The sequence below is a fragment of the Grampus griseus genome (assembly GCF_964374135.1).
Source record: "Grampus griseus genome assembly, chromosome: 13".
Taxonomy (NCBI): Eukaryota; Metazoa; Chordata; class Mammalia; order Artiodactyla; family Delphinidae; genus Grampus; species Grampus griseus.
The window spans coordinates 38922277-38937457 of record NC_139007.1 but is presented as its reverse complement, the minus strand read 5'-3'; the positions used below and the strand labels follow the sequence as shown (position 1 = coordinate 38937457).

The following is a 15181-nucleotide window of genomic DNA, read 5'->3' as shown; positions in this document are numbered from 1 at the left end:
AGTAGCTGTTTTAGCTTAAAAGAAATTAAAAAGGAAGGCTCCCGGGTCAAATTTTAAACTGTTGATCAAATTACCTCTTTCTACCAGTTGGTCTGTTAGAACTGCCATGTAGCGTCAAAAGACAGCTTGAATCTAAGAGCCATCAAGATCCTCAAGGGGCTAAAGCTAGTGGGTTAAAGTTTGAGGAGTAACAGAAAGCAAGGTAGACTCAAAGTAACTTCTCCCCATAAGATACCTGTTCACTAGAAAGTGAAAAGCAGTGATTTTACAGTGGAAAAACCTGGCAGACACCACCTTCCCCAAGCGATCAAAGTCCACGTCACCAGTAAAGGACCAAATCAGCATCACGTGCCTCCGGATAGGACACACTGGGAAGGACACAGCCCCGCTCATGCTGCACACTGCCCCAAACACCTAACAAGCATCCAATGGTGAGAACAAACCAGACAAACCCGATTTGTGGGGCAGTCTATAAAATAATTGGCCTTTTCTCCTCAAATACATCAAGATCCTGAAAGAGACATGACAAACAACTGTATTTTCTTTCTATAAAGGAAATCATTAGGATAACGGGCAAAATCTGAATACGGTTTGTAACTTCCAGATACGTAACAGAATGCCCTTGTTTCTACAAATACATGCTGGAGTACTTAGGGATATGGGTATCATGATGGCTATTTGTTCTCAAACGGTTCAAAAAAGGGGAAAAGACAATGTGTGCGTGTGTTGGGGGGGTGTGTACAGAAAAAGAGAGCAAGAGGGAGAGAGGGGGGCAGGGAGAGAGAGAATGATAAAGCTTATGTGGTAAAATGTTAATATTTTGGGAATCTGGGGGAAGAGCATACAGGATTTCTTTGTACTATTCTTGCAACTTTTCTAAAAGTCTGAAATTAGGTCAAAATAAAAAGTCAAAGAAAGAAAGAAAGAAAGAAGGGAGGGAGGGAGGGAAGGAGGAAGGGAGGAAAGAAAGATCTCAAAGGGTCAAGTAACCTAGTCCTACCACCACCTGCTGTTCTTAAAGTTGTCTATGGAAGAGATGTCATCCTTCAGCATTTAATAATCCCCCAAGAAGGGAGATTCATCCACATTTCAAATCCCAAACTCCTGCTAAGTTTTCTCTGTTAGTGCCTGTGGTGACAGAGCCCTCAGAACGCTCTTAAAATCCTTCAAGCTGAAGACTTTCTCCAAGACAGGCCTTTGTGCTGCCCCTATCCTCCCCACTGTGCTCCTCCTGGTATGTTTTTTTCTTTAACCTTTGCCCAGATTGATTGCTCTTCCCATTAGTTTTTAGGCACATCTCCTAAAATAAAGGACCCAATGTTAATCAGGCTATCATGAGGGTGAAAATGATTGACCCTGGGGGAACAAAGTCATCATGGTCTTATTCTCAGGGTTTTGAGCTGCAGTAGTCTCTGGTGATGTTCTAGCCTCGGCTATGCCTCACCTGGCAGGTGAGAGCACCTCTGCGCACAGAGATCAGGTGATTCCCAGCCATCTGCTTCGTTAGCAGCACCAGGACCAGAAACCCCATCCAGGGCTCCCACATTAACCAGCAACACTGCCAGGCACCATCAGAGAGCCCAGGAGGCGTGAGGTCATTTGAACCTTTAAGGAAGTAGGTCTTTTGCACAACTTCCCTGGTTCGTTGGTGGGAAGGACTCATTTACCCTGCTTCTCCTAGGGCTTCTTCTGGTGGCTACCATGCTGGTTCGCTCATCCAAGGAGCACTCATTCCACAGTTGTTAGTGAGGGCCTCATGTGTGCTGTGGGCCAGGCACTGGGCTCGGCCCTGGGCCAGGACTGCAGCTCCAGAGGAGCCCATTTCAACTTCAGAGGTGGAATCCCTGAGGAGCAGCAAGGGGGCAGAAGGTGGGATGCGGGGGGGAATTCCATAGGTCAAGCTTTCCATAGGTCACCTTGGCAGAGACCCATGGGCTGTGAGCCTTCCTTGCTGGGGCATTCCAGAGTGTAAGGGTTGGGCATATCCCAGACCACTTCCTGCTCTGAGTGGCCTCCCTGACATGCATGCTCAACCTTAGGAAAGAGGACATACAGTCCTCCCTCAGGATCCACAGGGGATTGGTTCTAGGACCCCTGCATATACCAAAATCCGTGGATGCTCAAGTCCCTTGTATAAAATGACATAGTGCAGTCGGCCCTCCATATCCGCGGGTTCTGCATCCTTGAATTCAAACCACCACGGATCAAAATTCCATTTGCAGTTGGTCGAATCTGTGGGTGTGGAACCTGTAGCCATGGAGGGCCGACTGTATATGTTTGGATCTAGAAAACCACAGGCACACCTGCCAAGGATGCCAGTCTATGAGACTTAGTCAGGGTTTCAGAGGCCTGAAATGTTTTAATTTTTCACCGTTTTTCATGAACTGCCACTCTACAGTGTTCAAACTGGCATTTCCTTGGGAAGAGGAGGTGATAATTTATATTCCAAAGGGAATTTCAGAAGTAGGTTCTTTTGCTGCATTTAAAGTATAATTTTACTCATTGAAAATTAAGTTTACATGTATTGATAACATCTAATACATACATTACTGGGTAAATAAAATAGATGACTTCATTTGTTTTTGAACATGTTCACAGAAATGATAGTCAAAGTGTGCTGAAAATATCAGGGCAATGAGGAACATATAAATAAGTGCAGATATTTTTAATGTAAAACAACTTTTTTCTTTTTTACCTTTTTCTAATTCACGCAAAATCGGTACGATCCTTGTATTCCAAAAGACTTCACCTACTTCTATTTCTGTATCTTTTTCTTGCAAGTCGAGTTTTGAGTCTGCAATAGAAACCCAGAAGAGGAGAAAGAGCCATGAAAAAGGAGTTATAACTGGAGCACCGCCATGAGACTGTGTTATCCATCCGTATAATTAACAAACTCTAAAATTACATTACGCTTTGCCCCCGAAGCCCAACTAATTCTAATTAGAACTACATTTCTTCTAATCAAATCATCCCAAATTAAACTCAGATAAGATAATGTAAAGAAATCAGAACTTTAAACTCTGGGATACTGCATAAAGTCTTCAGCTTTGTAAATGTTGAAATTATTATCAGTGTGGCAAAGAGTTTGGAGTTGTTTTTTTGTTTGTTTGTTTACTTAGACATATCCCTCTGTAATATAAAATAAATAGAAAACTACTGATATGAAAAGAATAAGGATTTTGAAAATGTTTAATGAAAAATTTTCTGAAAGGGAGGCCTGCAGGGGCTATCCTTCCTATAGAAAATAAAATGTCCACGTTATTGTGAGGCCAGTGCTGTTCACGCCTGTGGCTCTGTGTGGGGCAGTGGGAAGCCCGAGCTCTGGGTGCTGGCAGATCTCATTTCAAATCCCAACTCCATTACTGATGCACTGGGTGACAGGGGTCTGGTTTCTTATCCTTTCTGAGCCTCATCAGCAAAACAGAGATTAAAATATTTGCCTTCAGGGTTATGAGAATTCAAAGACATGATATAGGCAAAGCTCTGAGCCCAGTGCCTAGCATCTAGTAACACTCAATCAATATGGATTTCACTTCCCTGATTAAAAAACCAACAAACAGATCATCACTGTCTGAAGCGTATCGGGCTGTATGATGTCACCACATCACCGAGAAGAGATGCTGCCTGAGGATGCAGGCTGTGGAAGAGTAATAGCTCCCACAGCTTGTGTACTTTAGATCTAGCAGGCCTGTATTTAATTTTTGTCACACTATGAGGAGGTCCCCAAACTGTCACTATTTTCCAGATGAAGAAAGTGGGGCTCAGAGTTATTAAGTGACCTGCCCAAGGTCATAGAGCTCCAGAGCCCTTGCACTTGACCTCTTCAGGGCCATTCTGCCTGAAGCAAACTGGAAAACTAGAAGGTAACTTTGGGGAGAAATGTAAATCACATTAGAAACTGCAAATCATGATTACATTTCATACAGGCAAGATCTCCAGGTCTAAAACACTGACAGTCTAGCCAGAGGGGGCACCGCTGTGCCGGGCACTAAGCAGCAGTGCTACAGACAAAATCCTCAGCCTTCCTTCTCTGAAGGCCACCCCCTAAGGCCCTCACCTGGCACCCAACCTATACTGGTTCAGGGAGTCCGTGCCTGCTTAGAGCAGACCTGGTACCAATTAAGTGCCCCCGCAGCGGGTGCCTGGACCCTAAAAATGTCACACGGAGAGTTAGAAATCATAGGGGCAATCAGAAGGTTCTGCAGAGAGAGACAGAGTAGTGAAAGGGTGTGTGGCTTATATATTTTTAGGGTGTTTTAACTCAAAACCAAGACAAGCTGACCAGGGAAGCCTGCTAAGAGCACTGGTTCTAGAGTCACTGTCTGGGTTTGACTCCTAGCTCTGTCACCTACTAGCTGACTCTGGGCAAGTTGCTTCACTTTCCCTCTGTAAAATGGGGTAACAGTGAGCATCTCCAAGTAATGGGATTACAGGTTATTATCTTCTTTTATGTGCTCCTGTATTTTCCCAAACCTCTCATGTACTTGTATTACTCTTGAGAAAAAAATACACAACACATATTAAATTTTCCAAGCAGTGGTGATATCACCCAGGAGAACCTGGACAGCTCTCCCGCCCAGTGTACAGGCCTTTCCCTGACACTCCATGCTGGAAACGGCCGCCCCCAGCTGCTGTGAGTCCAGGCTTGCTTTTATCAAACCTTCTTAATATCAAGAGGGGCCGATGCACACTGGGCATGAAGAGCATTTGAGCAGCCAAAGCAGATAGAAAGGATGTCAACAAAGCTGTTATTAAACAATGTAGGTGCTGTCAATGGTTTTAATAGCCAGGCTGCACAGAATCTGCCCAACCCCAAAGGAAGAATTCACCAAAACACACAGTTGAATTGTCTTTAGGACAAAACCAGTCCATATCAGTTCACAATCCCTTAGCCAAAAACCTTTGGGACCAGACGCGGTTGGGGATTCAGAAAATTTTGAATTTGAGTAAGGCAATATGGTGCCCACACTGCATGACATACCACCACCAGCGGGGTCTCCTGAGGCAGCACCCTGCAGCAAAACATGGGAATACTCACACTAAAGAAACAAAGACTATAACTGGCCTCCCATCAGGGCGGCTCAGGCACCGCCACTAAGTGAGTTTGTGCAGTATTTCAGCTTTCAGAGCTTTTGGGGTTTCAGAATTGCAGGAAAAGGATTGCAGACCACCATCTCCATCTTTTGGATTATTACTTTTATGAATCTTCCCTCCCATTGATAAATCATGGTTATGGATCCTAAAAGTAAACATGACTATTCAAGCAATATGAAAAAGCCATAGTGGGTCATATTCCCAGGTATCAGACACAGTCAAAGTCCAAAGTATGCGAATAAATTCAACATATATCAAGGCAAGGGGAAAGCCAGGAGATAATAAGCCAGGCAAAAAATATAATAGACAACTATTTATGACACACTTAAATTTATCAGAAAAACAGACCTCAAGTCCAATCAGTTCAAAGCAGCCTTTTCACCTTCTATGCGACATGCTCTTTAACAGGACCGCTCTATGAGAAACCACGATTATCAAACCGTTTGTCAGGACAAACAAAACTGATAACATGTTCACCCCAGGAAGAGCTGAATTACAGGGGTGAGCCAGAAATCACAGAGCAGTTTATTTAGCCTTTGGAAAGGAAAGGCCCTCGCAGGCCCTTCTGAATGTTTCTGAGACTTGTTTCTTCTCAGAACAGCAGTTTGCCAGACACTGTGGTGTAAGTCTGCTTTCAACCCTCTCCCAGGAACCCCTGTGCAAGCAGTGGTGTCCGGCTATGGCCTTTCGCCTCCCACACCTCCTCCAACTCTGCTCTCCACAAAACTCCCATTTTATACACGAACCCAGCTTCTACCCTAGAAACTGAAGCCTAGAGTCATGTGACTACTTTTTAAGATCCACAGATGACAAATAAATACAGTTTGTCTCAGTCCTGGGCAACAACCCATTTAGAAAGCACTTTCATCTAGGTTCACAGTTTGCTAAATATAAAAATTATGATTCAACAGGAAATTGGGTAAGTCAAGCAGAAATTTCAGCATGTTTTTGAAGATTTTGCTGTCTCAGTTGTTATAGTTCTTAACCGCAGCTTTGAGTTCTGGACACAAAAACTTGACACAATGTTTATTGGCTGCTGTTTTTAGCATGTACACGTAAGATGCTTAGCAACAATGCTGATGAGGAAATCAGTCTATCTAAGATTTTCCTGAGTACTACAGAAATTCCCACTGGTCACAAAAGTCATTTGATTGATAAGAAATTAGTTCTGAAGGTAATAAAATATTTTTGAACTGAATATTAATTTGGTTTCATAAAAGATCACATGCACCAAAAAAAGTATGAAGAATGTAACAAACACCTGTGTACCCACAAATAGTTTGGTCAAATACTAACTATATTTTCATTCTCCTCCTTATTTCAAAGAAATAAACATTACAGATATTGTTAAGGCTCTCTGTGTGCCTACCCCATCCATTCCCCTCCCCAGGGGTTACCACCACTCTAAATTCAATGATTATTTTTATCATGCTTGACTTTACATGTTTACCACATAGATCTGTAACCATAAACAACACATGTCATTGTTTTTCCAACTTAATTTTTTCATGTAATGTTATGTTTGTAGTCATTTCATTCACTATTATAAATGTGCTCTGTTCACTTTTCTAACTGCTATGTTCCATTGTATGAATACACTCTGTAGCATTTCTAGCCTGTGATTTATATTGTTATATACTTTCTCAAACAGTTTAAGTTGCAAAGGGCTGATTTCACATAGTTAATATAGTTTCATTTAAGGGAGCCATGATTTTGACTCAAGTATTGAACTTAAGAACAATGTGGATGTCAAGTTTTGCAACCTTCCGAGTGCTTTTGCAAAATAATTTCTGTGCAGTCATTAAGATTGTAATCTACAGATGCTTGAGGCACTAGAGCCGGGTAATGGTAAGAGTGCTAAGACTGTTGTGAAAATAATAAAAATTTATCAAAATAAATGCTGACATGTGACCAAGCTGGACTAAGTTCCTGGAATTTTCAAAGAGTGAGCCAACATCAGACCTCTTTAGTGCAAATGATTATCCTACAGATGGAGATTCTGAGGATAAGATGAAGGAGTGCTGGGGACCTCTAAGAACACGGGATCCTCACCTGTTTTGGTGTCTAGCCTGCTCCGGTCTGAGCTTCGGGAGCATAAGGAGGCCCCTGAACGCCTCTTCCCCTGGTCCCTGGGAGGAAGAGGAATACACACAACACTCAGCACAAAAGCCATAGCAGTTCTCTTTTTGTAAGTGTCAAGAGTCAAGAGTTGGCTAAATATAATTTCTAAAGAAACCAGAAATGGAGTTTGGTACTCCATACCTCATTTCAAGCAACCTCTAATTTTCAACTGAGATTTATCTTTTAAAGACAAGTCAGATTTGCTTTACAATATGAAATACAGCTACTAGAAACAACAACAAAATAAATCCAAAGTTTATTTTGCAAATCAAAAAAACTGATTAAGGATCTACACCACAAGAGGTCACTGTTGCAGTAAGAAAGAACTCTGGTATGCTTGAATCACAAAAGCCTAGTAGTGTTTAGGGGCTGGAAAAGACCTCTTTCTCTCACACTCTGGTACACACGTGCTCCAGGCAAGAAGACTGTTCCCAAATTGGTCAGATGTGGCGAGGATCGCACGGCAAGGTCAGATCTGGAACCCACGTCTCATTTTTCCAATTCACTGCTCTTCCCACCAAATCACTAAGTCTCCTGTCTCCATTTTATAATTTTAAAATTAATTTTCTCTAAAAAAATTTTTTTTAAGAAATATTTGACATGATAAAAAATCGAAGGTAAATTCTAGCAGTCCCCAGATGACAAATATTCTGTGTTTCAAATGAAAATTTGGTGGCTGGCCAACAGCAGGATTATATGCCTGGGTTTTTTGTTTTGAAGCTTATATACAATGTAGAGATGGTCTATGAAGGACATAACTTCTCTTTAGCTAGAGCTGATACTTAAAACACTTACTTTTAAATACCTGTACAAAATTCCAAGGTAAAAAAAAAAACTACTTAGAGAATAATAGCGCAAGTTTTACAACAAAAATTTCATTTTCGCCATCAAATATAATATTTGCCGCAAAAATCATAAAGAATGCACACTCATGTGGCCAGGGTCACCCATGAACATCTGTGGCTGTCCACTGCTCCTGCTTCCTGCGTAGTGAGATCCGCAGCAAATGTTCAGTGCTGTGTCTTGGCCCTTGGCCTTGACTACTGCCCCAAGGATTCGTTTCTCCAAATATCGTTTTTTCCATAAACATTTCCTTTTTTAAAAAACACCTGATTTAACACTTCCTTTTATCGTACAATAGAGAAAAGATCGAGTTACTCTTCCCAAAAGGGTCTAATTATTTAATACTCTGAAACAATTGCTTTATTTTTATATACACTAAAATCATAGATCTGGTAGCAAAATGTTCTGGCTAATCCAAGAAAGAAATGGGGATGGGATCCTTTCTGTCAACACTCTCAGAGTAGAGATGCAAATGGAGATCTCAAAGAAGACAGAAATAAATAAAGTCAACACTATGAAAAGGCAGAATACCAAAAGTTTGGCAGGGTGTAAGGCCAAGGAAGTTCCCAGACTTCAATTCTAGAAATAAGAAAGTCTGAGGACCACAGAGACAAGCCTTTCTTTTCATTATGGTCCTAAACAGCTACTGAAATCAAGCAGGATAGTTTGCATCTAATGCAAGTCCCTGATCCATCCTCCCTGAGGACATGGCATCTAATGCAAGTCCCTGACCCATCCTCCCTGAGGACATGGCATCTAATGCAAGTCCCTGATCCATCCTCCCTGAGGACATGGCCGTGATGAGGCTGCCTCCGTAAATACCACAGTTGTGTGTCCTCATTTGGAGGGGCGATTAAGAAGGGTCCTTCTTATCAAATACCAAACCTTGACAGTGCTGGGTCTTACTAGTTCTCAAGAAGAGCACAGGGTTGGCACCCACTAACCCTCTGTGTGATCATCATGGTACAGTGGTTGAGTGTGCAGGCTCTGGACCTAAACTACCTGGGGTCAAATCCTGGGTACAAGTATTGTCAGCCACGTGGCCTTGGTAAGTTACTTAACCTCTTGGCCTTGTTTTCCTTTTCTTAAAATGAGGGCAATGTCTCTACTTAGCACAGTGACTGGTACGTTTGAAGAACTTAATAAATTGTCAATATTCTTTCTCTCTTTTGTTCCGAGTAAACAAGCACCTGTCTGAGCAGCCCAGTGCTGGGTGTTACTGTGATAAAGAATGTATAAGACATTGCCCAGAAGTTTAAAATCTACTTTGAGGAACTAAGGAAGTTTTTTATTTTTTTAATGGAAAATTCTAATGGATTCTCTAATCAAATACTAGAACGTGAAATTCAGCAGGTTACAAGGACTAGAGGGATGCTGAAGAGGAAGTGATTACTGAGAGGGAGAAGTGGACCACAGGATGGGACTTAAAAGCATAAAAGTCAAACCGACAAATGACAACACTGCTCTCAGTGGGGGGAGTAGCATGAGTGAAGGTAAAGAGGAGCATGAGCAGCCTGGTGGGTAGCGTAAGGGGGGTAACTGCACAGGGCCAGCAACTTAGGAATAGGTTTCTGCTGGCAGGTATCAGGAACAGCTGTCTGAAACTCTGTGTTGAATCAATGGGCCCAATTAGATGGGCAATAAGGATCTGTCCTAGGTTCTTATACGAGGAAATGGTGAGATTTGGAGTTCTGTGATGACAAAAGTATTTAGGAGACTTGGAGGGAGGTAACAAGGACTAATTCTTTGAAGGTGATAGTGGGACTGGAGAAGCAGGAACAAATTCAAGAGACCCTATAAATGAAAAGTTGATAGGATTCAGTGGATGATTTCAGGCAGAAGAAAGACGAAAAGGCAGACCTGGAGGAACAGGACAGCAGGGTTGCCATAACAGAAATGGGGAGGTTAGAGAGCAGCACAGTTTGAGGGGTAAAGCAGATCTCTGTTTTGCCATGTTGAGTTTCTGATGAAAAACGGAGCATCAGCAAAGGAGATGTGGAGATCAGGAAAGGAGCTCCGTTAAAAGTCAAAGCAGTACACTGGGACTAGAGTTATCAGAAGAGTGGCTCAAAGACCAGAAGCTCAGGACACGGCCTTGTCTCAGATAGTCACAAGTAAAGGACAGAAATAGAAAAAGGAGTCCAAAGCGAGAAGACAGAGAAAACATGCTCTCGTGCGGTCCAGCATGTTGAGAAAGTGAGCGTGATTGACAGGTCCAGGAAGATGAGGACGGAGGAAGAACCGTCCGGTCTGGAGAGGGTAAGCCTAAAAGGGTTTCTGTGGAGCAGTGCAGCTCAGGACCCACAGAAAGCATGAAGTGGGGAGAGAGGCATCCAGAAAAGAAATTCCCTCTCTGCTCAAGACTAGATGCCCTTGTACTTAAAGAAGAACTGTCTCACTGTAAATTCTACCCATTGATCTTGGCTCTATTAATGAAACAAATCTTTATACTTCTTCCTCTTGACCATCCTTCAAATATTTAAATATGTCGTGGTCACCACTTAAGTTCATCTCCTACGGCTTAAATCCTATGGTTCCGCCACTTCTTAGCTGTGTGACCTTGGGTTAAGTTTTTAACCTAAGCTTTGGTTTCCTTATCTGCATATGAGGGGGTGGTAAATAACAGTGCCCCTCAACGTAAGGCTGTTGTGAGGATTAAACGACGTGATGTGGAATCGCTTAGCACAGTTCCAGGCACACAGTAAATACTCAGCAAGTGTTTACTATTATCATGGCTGTCACCACTGTTGTCATTAACAAACTCCAGTCCCTTCAACTGTTCCTCATCAAATCTCTTCGTCAGCCTGTTCAGTTACTCAGAGTGAGTGTCCGTTTGTCTGGAACCCAGCACTGAGCTAAAGATATGGCCTGAGGAGCAAAGAGGAGAGCTTCTAAATGATGCAGCCTAAAACTGCGTGAGCGGTTTTGGTGGTCACATCACAGTGTTGGTCAATTCTCGTCTTTTCTTCCATATGCAGCTAAAGGCAGATTTCCCCCATCTACGTTGGACTCCTTCTTATTAAATTTCAGTGTTATACTTGGCAAAGGGTTTCTGCCTATTAAATGTTTCTAGATCTTGATTCAAACATCCAGTATAATTGTTCTTCTTCTCAGCTTTCTGTTCCACGCTGTTAAAGACCATAATTAAATTTTTTTGGAATATCTTTTGATGTACCAAGAATAAAACAATTCCAGAAAATATTCTTTAAAGCTCTTTTGTGAAATCCTTCTTAAAGCCCCAATAAGACCATTTCATTAGGATACCTTCATCTACAAATAACGGAAACCTGATTCTAACTGACTTAAACAGTAAATGGAATTTACTGGCTCATGTAACCCAAAAGTCAAGTACTAGGGGTGGGTTTTAGGTGTGGTGTGATCAGGGCACTGGCTCCATCTTTCTGCAATTCTCTTAGCTCTGCCCTTCCTCTGGTTCCATCTGTAATCAGGTTGGAGTCCTGAGGAAAGCATAGTGGGTATGGCACTCCCAGGTCTCTCTGCTGTAGCCCATATGTTTCAGAGCAAAAACAAGGTCCTCTCTTCCCAATCATTAACAAGAGTCCCATCTTTCACTCTGAACAACCAGAACCAAGCTCTGTAGCCAAGGCAACGTCACACACTGACTGAGTTACTACTGCCCATACATGCGTCAGTCACATTGGCAGCATCTACTTCTGGATCATTTATACTCCAAAGAAAGAAAAGTATATTTCTTTAAAAGTATTCCAAAATTCAGATTTTGCTATAATTCAGACAGTTCTTCCAATTATTATGACTGAGGTTCTTTAGTCAGGGGTCAGCAACTTTTTCTTAAAGAGCCAGACAGTATATATTTTACACTTTGTGGGCCAAGTGGCAAAACAGAGGCTATTAATGTAGGTACTTTTGTAACCATTTAAAATGTAATGATTTTAAAATGCAGAAAAAAATTCTCGGCTTAAGGGCTGTAAAACAAACAAACAAACAAACAAACAAACAACCAGATGGCTGGCCAGATCTTGCTCCAGGGCTATAGTTTGTTGACTCCTTCTCTGGAGCAATAGCTAAAAAGATATTAAGAAGCAGACTAAACGGTGGGATCTGGAATTAAGAAAAAATATATAATAAATTTATTTCCATTTGGGAAAAAATTACATGTAAAAAAATGGAAAAGGAAATTTTAAAGGATATATATGATAAAAAGAAATTTAGGAAATTTGAGCGAACATTTTCCTTGCCCTAAGAAGATGACACTTCATTTTTAGAATTAGACTCAAGTTGTATAGATTCCAGTCAGGTAGTAAATATCTTAGGCTCTGCAGTCACTCAGTCTCTGTCACAACTACTCAGTTCTGTGGCTATAGTGTGAAAGCAGCCAGGGACAGTAGGTCAATGAATGGGCGTGGCTGTGTTCCAATAAAACTTTATTTATAAAAACAGGTAATAGGCTGGATTTGGCCCATGGACCTTAGTTTGCTGGCCCCTGCTTTGTAGTCTCTTTGATTTTTTTTTACTGCAATTTAAGAGTACCACCACCAAAAGGTGGTGGTCCCTTTATCATGTCTTCACAGCCTGAAACACCAGATACACCGTTTCTAGACATTAGTACTGCCTTAATAACTAACACTAAAATAGAATTCTACTTAAATGGTTAAATAGAAACACAGTGAAATTAAAGAACATGATTTTAAAGGAATGGTCCTAAGATCAAAATTTTGATAAAGTCCTCAAAGGTAACCATAGCCTTGGGTTGATGGTCCAAGATTTAAAATATACATTTTTAAAGATTATGCATATATTCTTGTACCTTTGTCAATGATCACTAACTGGTTATTACTCAAGTTCTATATGCAGAAACTTGATTAGACACTGCTTTGTAGCTAACCACATTAGCTTAACTTAGTTAGGCTTAAATTCCCTTAGCTTAGAGTAAAAGCCCACAGTTTCACGCTCCCCTTCACCTTCACAGCTCCAGTTTCAAGGCGCCTCACGTGAAGAGCGCTGTAACTTTTCACCGCGGCAGCTACGGGTACTTCAGCACAGGGGAGAGTTGCTGGCACTACCCTCTTCCGTGGCGTTATTGTGGAAATGATTGCACACCGGTTTCCACAATCCGCTCTCCATCCCCATGTCCTAGTGGGCTGCTCCAGCTCACACATCACCATCTCCCACCAGAACTGCTACTGCTCTCCCGTCTCCAATCGTCCTTCACGCGGCTGCCAGCGTCACTCTCCTGAGAACCCGTCAGCACTCCACGCAGTCTACAGCCTTAGGACCCATGCTTCCGCTACACTGGGCCATCTGCCTTTCTTTGAACCTGCCGCCATCAAGTCAAATCCCCCCTCTGCTTATGCTGCTCCTTTAGCAAAGAACACAGAGCCCCACCTCTATTGAAAACCAGCCTCAAGGGGCATCCCAGACTCCACAGACCCCAGGAAACCTTCCCTGATCTTTAAGTCAGAGTTAGGTGCTCTCATCTCTAAACTCCCAAGGCGCTTTCTTTCAATTCTCCTTTCATTCCTCCAGCATTAGAGTCAATCATTGAACAGTGCTTCTAAAACTTTGTGTGAATTCAAATCACTTGGATACCTTATAAAAATGCAGATTCTAATTCAGCAGGTCTGGGGTGGAGCGTGAGATCCTGCATTTCGAACAAGCTCCCACGTGATACTGATGCTGCTGGTCTAGGGACCGCACTTGAGCCTCAGAGCCTGACATGCTGGTAAGGTTCTCATGGACAGGGTCCATTTGTGTATCTCCCAACCCCGCTAGTGCAGGGCTTTGCTTATCAACAAATTCTTATCGAATGGAAGCTGTCAAATAAGGTGGGATTCTACAAAGTCATTTTGATCAATGACTGTCTTTTCCGAATGCAAAGTTTCTCAGACACATTTACTTAATTTCTTAAAAGAATAATGACTTCATTATTTTTGAAAAAATGATATATTTATTATTTTTTAAGGCCAGGCAATATAAGAAATACAAAGAAGATTTAGAAAACCATCTAAGATCCCACCACCCAGAAATAAATATCGTTAATGTGTGGCAAACATCCTTCCAGACATATTTTGCATATATTCAGATGAAAAGATAAAAGAATGAAAGAACAGAAGGATGACTTGGAGGGAAGGGCAGATAAAAGATACATATAAATGGGATCATACCATACGTGTCATTGTAATTAAAAAGTATGAAGTATAAATTTTACTTGAATATGACAGAGAAACAGAAATTGAGGTGAAACTGAAGGAACTGTAGAACTTCAGATGAATGGGTCTTCACAAGAGACATTAGTTTCTAAAAGATCTCTCTAAAGTTAAGAAAAGAATGAAAAACATTAGCAGGCTGAAATCACTCTTTTTTAACTATATATTTCAATTTCAGACTGTAGCTACTGACAAATCTATTCCCTACTATGAAGTGGAGCGATTAGTACTCACACTTCCTCCCAAGTACCAGTTTTGGTTCTTTACGCTAATATTACACTGTCAAGGTTTCTGTTCCGTAACCATCGTTTTCAGAGTTGTTTACGTTTTGTTTTGTTTTGTCTTGTTTTGTTTTTGCGGTATGCGGGCCTCTCACTGCTATGGCCTCTCCTGTTGCGGAGCACAGGCTCCGGACGCGCAGGCTCAGCGGCCATGGCTCACGGGCCCAGCCGCTCCGCGGCATGTGGGATCCTCCCGGACGGGGGCACGAACCCGTGTCCCCTGAATCGGCAGGTGGACTCTCAACCACTGCGCCACCAGGGAAGCCCCTGAGTTGTTTACCTTTAATTCAGTATGAAAACAAAGTCAGTACTCGCCATGAATGCTTTTACCATAGCTTCTCCATTTGAGTTCTGAATTTTGACTCACCATTTTGTTGTCAAAAAGTTTTCTAGAAAGCGCACGAGTACCATAGTCCCCAAATCCATTCGCATTTGAAAATGTCTGTTGCCTTTTTGCTGAAGGAACTTGGCTGGCAATGTAATTCTTGGGTTATCCTTCTTGTACTTAGGACTTCATAAGCCTTACTCCACTGTCTTGTGGTACCGAGAGGAGCTCTAACAGAGCCAGAGGCAGCCTGCCTTTTTTTCCTTCTATGTGACTTGCTTGTTCAGCCTGATGGCCATAGGATACCTTCTCGCATTCACCCACCCAATCAA

At 42.0% G+C, this 15181-nt stretch overlaps 1 protein-coding gene across 1 annotated transcript in view; it reads right to left on the bottom strand.

The window, feature by feature from the left end:
• ARMC2 (armadillo repeat containing 2) overlaps positions 1-15181 on the bottom strand; it is a gene marked incomplete at its 3' end in the record, with an annotated part of 106328 nt that overhangs the window by 63664 nt on the left and 27483 nt on the right. Inside the window, exons 6-7 of the mRNA XM_082669101.1 lie at positions 7147-7223; positions 2696-2794 (exon numbers count right to left, since the gene is read on the bottom strand). Of these exons, the coding sequence (XP_082525227.1) occupies positions 2696-2794; positions 7147-7223 (176 nt within the window). The remainder of the gene's footprint in view (positions 1-2695; positions 2795-7146; positions 7224-15181) is intronic.